This window comes from Anopheles funestus (genome assembly GCF_943734845.2).
Source record: "Anopheles funestus chromosome X unlocalized genomic scaffold, idAnoFuneDA-416_04 X_unloc_36, whole genome shotgun sequence".
NCBI lineage: Eukaryota > Metazoa > Arthropoda > Insecta > Diptera > Culicidae > Anopheles > Anopheles funestus.
This window is the reverse complement of record NW_026045161.1, coordinates 263,739-271,710: the sequence shown is the minus strand read 5'-3', so window position 1 is coordinate 271,710 and position 7,972 is coordinate 263,739. Positions and strand designations below refer to the sequence as shown.

The window sequence follows — 7,972 nt, the reverse complement described above, 5'->3', positions numbered from 1 at the left end:
AGGTGAAAGAAAAAGTTTAGGTCGCGAATAACTTTTTTGCCCGACATCGGAGCACATGGTCGTGGAAGACTTTTAGCTTGCATTTGTCGAGATCTATCCAAATCACAAAGAAAATCCAAAATCGGTCGGTAAATGACTGAGATATGGGCAAAAATAGGTTGAAACGTGGCACCGGGGTTGAACGGGGTTGAAATAGGCACCTTACTCGGTGGACACAAATCGGTACATAAAACAGGTTTTTCGCGAATAACTTTTGTGCCCTACGTCTGAGCACATGGGTGTAGAATACTTTTTGGTAGAATTTCACGAGATGTAACTAAAACAGAAGAAATTTTGGAAAAATGTTGAAAATTCACCGAGTTACATCGAAGAATAGGTGCAAATGTGAACATTTTGCATGGAAGACAACACTTGGTGCACCAAACTTTGTACCGCGAATAACTTTTTTGCCCGGCATCGGAGCGCATGGTCGTGGAACAACTTTTTGTAGCGCGTCACGAGACGCATCTAATTCTGAAGAAAGATCGAGAAAATGTTGAAAATTGGCCGAGTTATGGCAGGTGAAAGAAAAAGTTTAGGTCGCGAATAACTTTTTTGCCCGACATCGGAGCACATGGTCGTGGAAGACTTTTAGCTTGCATTTGTCGAGATCTATCCAAATCACAAAGAAAATCCAAAATCGGTCGGTAAATGACTGAGATATAGTCAAAAATAGAAATTGAAATGCGAATCGCGAGAAATCAGCCTGAAGGTAGGCAATTCGTATAAGCCATTCAAAGTATTAGAAGCTACTTTTTCGAATAACTTTTTCCACAGACAACTTAGCACATCGGCGTAGAATAACTTTTGGTAGCTGATGAGCAGATCTATCCAAATATGTGCTACAATTGAAGATCCATTGGAAACTGACCGAGTTATAAGCATCCAAAGTGGCAAAATGAGGAATTTTTTGGAAAAGTTGAGAAAATGTTAAGTCTTTGTACCTCAAATAACTTTTTCCACAGACAACTTAGCACATCGGCGTAGAATAACTTTTGGTAGCTAATGACCAGATCTATCCAAATATGTGCTACAATTGAAGATCCATTGGAAACTGACCGAGTTATAAGCATCCAAAGTGGCAAAATGAGGAATTTTTTTAGAAAAATTGAGAAAATGTTAAGTCTTTGTACCTCGAATAACTTTTTCCACAAACAACTTAGCACATCGGCGTAGAATAACTTTTGGTAGCTAATGACCAGATCTATTCAAGTATGTGCTACAATTGAAGATCCATTGGAAACTGACCGAGTTATAAGCATCCAAAGTGGCAAAATGAGGAATTTTTTTGGAAAAATTGAGAAAATGTTAAGTCTTTGTACCTCGAATAACTTTTTCCACAGACAATTTAGCACATCGGCGTAGAATAACTTTTGGTAGCCAATGACCAGATCTATCCAAATATGTGCTACAATTGAAGATCCATTGGAAACTGACCGAGTTATAAGCATCCAAAGTGGCAAAATGAGGATTTTTTTGGAAAAGTTGAGAAAATGTTAAGTCTTTGTACCTCAAATAACTTTTTCCACAGACAACTTAGCACATCGGCGTAGAATAACTTTTGGTAGCTAATGACCAGATCTATCCAAATATGTGCTACAATTGAAGATCCATTGGAAACTGACCGAGTTATAAGCATCCAAAGTGGCAAAATGAGGAATTTTTTTGGAAAAGTTGAGAAAATGTTAAGTCTTTGTACCTCGAATAACTTTTTCCACAGACAACTTAGCACATCGGCGTAGAATAACTTTTGGTAGCTAATGACCAGATCTATCCAAATATGTGCTACAATTGAAGATCCATTGGAAACTGACCGAGTTATAAGCATCCAAAGTGGCAAAATGAGGAATTTTTTTGAAAAAGTTGAGAAAATGTTAAGTCTTTGTACCTCGAATAACTTTTTCCACAGACAATTTAGCACATCGGCGTAGAATAACTTTTGGTAGCTAATGACCAGATCTATCCAAATATGTGTTACAATTGAAGATCCAACGAAAACTGACCGAGTTATAAGCATCCAAAGTGGCAAAATGAGGAATTTTTTTGGAAAAGTTGAGAAAATGTTAAGTCTTTGTACCTCGAATAACTTTTTCCACAGACAACTTAGCACATCGGCGTAGAATAACTTTTGGTAGCTAATGACCAGATCTATCCAAATATGTGCTACAATTGAAGATCCATTGGAAACTGACCGAGTTATAAGCATCCAAAGTGGCAAAATGAGGAATTTTTTGGAAAAGTTGAGAAAATGTTAAGTCTTTGTACCTCAAATAACTTTTTCCACAGACAACTTAGCACATCGGCGTAGAATAACTTTTGGTAGCTAATGACCAGATCTATCCAAATATGTGCTACAATTGAAGATCCATTGGAAACTGACCGAGTTATAAGCATCCAAAGTGGCAAAATGAGGAATTTTTTTAGAAAAATTGAGAAAATGTTAAGTCTTTGTACCTCGAATAACTTTTTCCACAAACAACTTAGCACATCGGCGTAGAATAACTTTTGGTAGCTAATGACCAGATCTATTCAAGTATGTGCTACAATTGAAGATCCATTGGAAACTGACCGAGTTATAAGCATCCAAAGTGGCAAAATGAGGAATTTTTTTGGAAAAATTGAGAAAATGTTAAGTCTTTGTACCTCAAATAACTTTTTCCACAGACAACTTAGCACATCGGCGTAGAATAACTTTTGGTAGCCAATGACCAGATCTATCCAAATATGTGCTACAATTGAAGATCCATTGGAAACTGACCGAGTTATAAGCATCCAAAGTGGCAAAATGAGGATTTTTTTGGAAAAGTTGAGAAAATGTTAAGTCTTTGTACCTCAAATAACTTTTTCCACAGACAACTTAGCACATCGGCGTAGAATAACTTTTGGTAGTTAATGACCAGATCTATCCAAATATGTGCTACAATTGAAGATCCATTGGAAACTGACCGAGTTATAAGCATCCAAAGTGGCAAAATGAGGAATTTTTTTGGAAAAGTTGAGAAAATGTTAAGTCTTTGTACCTTGAATAACTTTTTCCACAGACAACTTAGCACATCGGCGTAGAATAACTTTTGGTAGCTAATGACCAGATCTATCCAAATATGTGCTACAATTGAAGATCCATTGGAAACTGACCGAGTTATAAGCATCCAAAGTGGCAAAATGAGGAATTTTTTTGGAAAAGTTGAGAAAATGTTAAGTCTTTGTACCTCGAATAACTTTTTCCACAGACAATTTAGCACATCGGCGTAGAATAACTTTTGGTAGCTAATGACCAGATCTATCCAAATATGTGTTACAATTGAAGATCCAACGAAAACTGACCGAGTTATAAGCATCCAAAGTGGCAAAATGAGGAATTTTTTTGGAAAAGTTGAGAAAATGTTAAGTCTTTGTACCTCGAATAACTTTTTCCACAGACAACTTAGCACATCGGCGTAGAATAACTTTTGGTAGCTAATGACCAGATCTATCCAAATATGTGCTACAATTGAAGATCCATTGGAAACTGACCGAGTTATAAGCATCCAAAGTGGCAAAATGAGGAATTTTTTTAGAAAAATTGAGAAAATGTTAAGTCTTTGTACCTCAAATAACTTTTTCCACAGACAACTTAGCACATCGGCGTAGAATAACTTTTGGTAGCTAATGACCAGATCTATCCAAATATGTGCTACAATTGAAGATCCATTGGAAACTGTCCGAGTTATAAGCATCCAAAGTGGCAAAATGAGGAATTTTTTTGGAAAAGTTGAGAAAATGTTAAGTCTTTGTACCTCGAATAACTTTTTCCACAGACAACTTAGCACATCGGCGTAGAATAACTTTTGGTAGCTAATGACCAGATCTATCCAAATATGTGCTACAATTGAAGATCCATTGGAAACTGACCGAGTTATAAGCATCCAAAGTGGCAAAATGAGGAATTTTTTTTGGAAAAGTTGAGAAAATGTTAAGTCTTTGTACCTCGAATAACTTTTTCCACAGACAACTTAGCACATCGGCGTAGAATAACTTTTGGTAGCTAATGACCAGATCTATCCAAATATGTGCTACAATTGAAGATCCATTGGAAACTGACCGAGTTATAAGCATCCAAAGTGGCAAAATGAGGAATTTTTTTGGAAAAGTTGAGAAAATGTTAAGTCTTTGTACCTCGAATAACTTTTTCCACAGACAACTTAGCACATCGGCGTAGAATAACTTTTGGTAGCTAATGACCAGATCTATCCAAATATGTGCTACAATTGAAGATCCATTGGAAACTGACCGAGTTATAAGCATCCAAAGTGGCAAAATGAGGATTTTTTTTGGAAAAGTTGAGAAAATGTTAAGTCTTTGTACCTCGAATAACTTTTTCCACAGACAACTTAGCACATCGGCGTAGAATAACTTTTGGTAGCTAATGAGCAGATCTATCCAAATATGTGTTACAATTGAAGATCCATTGGAAACTGACCGAGTTATAAGCATCCAAAGTGGCAAAATGAGGAATTTTTTTGAAAAAGTTGAGAAAATGTTAAGTCTTTGTACCTCGAATAACTTTTTCACAGACAACTTAGCACATCGGCGTAGAATAACTTTTGGTAGCTAATGAGCAGATCTATCCAAATCTGTGTTACAATTGAAGATCCTTCGGAAACTGACCGAGTTATAAGCATCCAAAGTGGCAAAATGAGGAATTTTTTAGGAAAAATTCAGAGAATTTTAAGTCTTTGTACCTCGAATAACTTTTTCCACAGACATCTTAGCACATCGGCGTAGAATAACTTTTGGTAGCTGATGAGCATATCTTTCCAAATCTGTGTTACAATTGAAGATCCATTGGAAACCGACCGAGTTATAAGCATCCAAAGTGGCAAAATGAGGAATTTTTTTGAAAAAGTTGAGAAAATGTTAAGTCTTTGTACCTCGAATAACTTTTTCCACAGACAACTTAGCACATCGACGTAGAATAACTTTTGGTAGCTGATAAGTAGATCTATCCAAATCTGTGTTACAATTGAAGATCCATTGGAAACTGACCGAGTTATAAGCACCCAAAGTGGCAAAATGAGGAATTTTTTGGAAAAGTTGAGAAAATGTTAAGTCTTTGTACCTCGAATAACTTTTTCCACAGACAATTTAGCACATCGGCGTAGAATAACTTTTGGTAGCTAATGACCAGATCTATCCAAATATGTGCTACAATTGAAGATCCATTGGAAACTGACCGAGTTATAAGCATCCAAAGTGGCAAAATGAGGAATTTTTTTTGGAAAAGTTGAGAAAATGTTAAGTCTTTGTACCTCGAATAACTTTTTCCACAGACAACTTAGCACATCGGCGTAGAATAACTTTTGGTAGCTAATGACCAGATCTATCCAAATATGTGCTACAATTGAAGATCCATTGGAAACTGACCGAGTTATAAGCATCCAAAGTGGCAAAATGAGGAATTTTTTTTGGAAAAGTTGAGAAAATGTTAAGTCTTTGTACCTCGAATAACTTTTTCCACAGACAACTTAGCACATCGGCGTAGAATAACTTTTGGTAGCTGATGAGCAGATCTTTCCAAACATGTGCTACAATTGAAGATCCATTGGAAACTGACCGAGTTATAAGCATCCAAAGTGGCAAAATGAGGAATTTTTTTTGGAAAAGTTGAGAAAATGTTAAGTCTTTGTACCTCGAATAACTTTTTCCACAGACAACTTAGCACATCGGCGTAGAATAACTTTTGGTAGCTGATGACCAGATCTATCCAAATATGTGCTACAATTGAAGATCCATTGGAAACTGACCGAGTTATAAGCATCCAAAGTGGCAAAATGAGGATTTTTTTTGGAAAAGTTGAGAAAATGTTAAGTCTTTGTACCTCGAATAACTTTTTCCACAGACAACTTAGCACATCGGCGTAGAATAACTTTTGGTAGCTAATGAGCAGATCTATCCAAATATGTGTTACAATTGAAGATCCATTGGAAACTGACCGAGTTATAAGCATCCAAAGTGGCAAAATGAGGAATTTTTTTGAAAAAGTTGAGAAAATGTTAAGTCTTTGTACCTCGAATAACTTTTTCCACAGACATCTTAGCACATCGGCGTAGAATAACTTTTGGTAGCTGATGAGCATATCTTTCCAAATCTGTGTTACAATTGAAGATCCATTGGAAACCGACCGAGTTATAAGCATCCAAAGTGGCAAAATGAGGAATTTTTTTGAAAAAGTTGAGAAAATGTTAAGTCTTTGTACCTCGAATAACTTTTTCCACAGACAACTTAGCACATCGACGTAGAATAACTTTTGGTAGCTGATAAGTAGATCTATCCAAATCTGTGTTACAATTGAAGATCCATTGGAAACTGACCGAGTTATAAGCACCCAAAGTGGCAAAATGAGGAATTTTTTGGAAAAGTTGAGAAAATGTTAAGTCTTTGTACCTCGAATAACTTTTTCCACAGACAACTTAGCACATCGGCGTAGAATAACTTTTGGTAGCTAATGACCAGATCTATCCAAATATGTGCTACAATTGAAGATCCATTGGAAACTGACCGAGTTATAAGCATCCAAAGTGGCAAAATGAGGAATTTTTTTTGGAAAAGTTGAGAAAATGTTAAGTCTTTGTACCTCGAATAACTTTTTCCACAGACAACTTAGCACATCGGCGTAGAATAACTTTTGGTAGCTAATGACCAGATCTATCCAAATATGTGCTACAATTGAAGATCCATTGGAAACTGACCGAGTTATAAGCATCCAAAGTGGCAAAATGAGGAATTTTTTTTGGAAAAGTTGAGAAAATGTTAAGTCTTTGTACCTCGAATAACTTTTTCCACAGACAACTTAGCACATCGGCGTAGAATAACTTTTGGTAGCTGATGAGCAGATCTTTCCAAACATGTGCTACAATTGAAGATCCATTGGAAACTGACCGAGTTATAAGCATCCAAAGTGGCAAAATGAGGAATTTTTTTTGGAAAAGTTGAGAAAATGTTAAGTCTTTGTACCTCGAATAACTTTTTCCACAGACAACTTAGCACATCGGCGTAGAATAACTTTTGGTAGCTGATGACCAGATCTATCCAAATATGTGCTACAATTGAAGATCCATTGGAAACTGACCGAGTTATAAGCATCCAAAGTGGCAAAATGAGGAATTTTTTTGGAAAAGATGAGAAAATGTTAAGTCTTTGTACCTCGAATAACTTTTTCCACAGACAACTTAGCACATCGGCGTAGAATAACTTTTGGTAGCTAATGACCAGATCTATCCAAATATGTGCTACAATTGAAGATCCATTGGAAACTGACCGAGTTATAAGCATCCAAAGTGGCAAAATGAGGAATTTTTTTGGAAAAATTGAGAAAATGTTAAGTCTTTGTACCTCGAATAACTTTTTCCACAGACAACTTAGCACATCGGCGTAGAATAACTTTTGGTAGCTAATGACCAGATCTATCCAAATATGTGCTACAATTGAAGATCCATTGGAAACTGACCGAGTTATAAGCATCCAAAGTGGCAAAATGAGGAATTTTTTTGGAAAAGTTGAGAAAATGTTAAGTCTTTGTACCTCGAATAACTTTTTCCACAGACAACTTAGCACATCGGCGTAGAATAACTTTTGGTAGCTAATGACCAGATCTATCCAAATATGTGCTACAATTGAAGATCCATTGGAAACTGACCGAGTTATAAGCACCTAAAGTGGCAAAATGAGGAATTTTTTTGGAAAAGTTGAGAAAATGTTAAGTCTTTGTACCTCGAATAACTTTTTCCACAGACAACTTAGCACATCGACGTAGAATAACTTTTGGTAGCTAATGACCAGATCTATCCAAATATGTGCTACAATTGAAGATCCATTGGAAACTGACCGAGTTATAAGCATCCAAAGTGGCAAAATGAGGATTTTTTTGGAAAAGTTGAGAAAATGTTAAGTCTTT

The 7,972-nt window shown here is 36.1% G+C and overlaps 1 protein-coding gene across 16 annotated transcripts in view; it reads right to left on the bottom strand.

Annotated features, from left to right (window-relative positions):
• The window catches only part of LOC125773493 (uncharacterized), a 47,796-nt gene that overhangs the window by 25,286 nt on the left and 14,538 nt on the right, over positions 1-7,972 (bottom strand). For 4 of the 16 annotated variants that reach the window (XM_049444374.1, XM_049444373.1, XM_049444372.1 and 1 more), the window contains exons 2-3: positions 5,708-6,085; positions 2,871-3,059 (exon numbers count right to left, since the gene is read on the bottom strand). In XM_049444374.1, coding sequence (XP_049300331.1) covers positions 2,871-3,059; positions 5,708-6,025 — 507 coding nt within the window. In that variant the 5' untranslated portion in view covers positions 6,026-6,085. Of the gene's footprint in view, positions 1-2,870; positions 3,473-5,707; positions 6,220-7,032; positions 7,603-7,972 lie in introns of those variants that run through there. The other 12 variants (XM_049444377.1, XM_049444376.1, XM_049444375.1 and 9 more) reach the window with 5 other exon arrangements.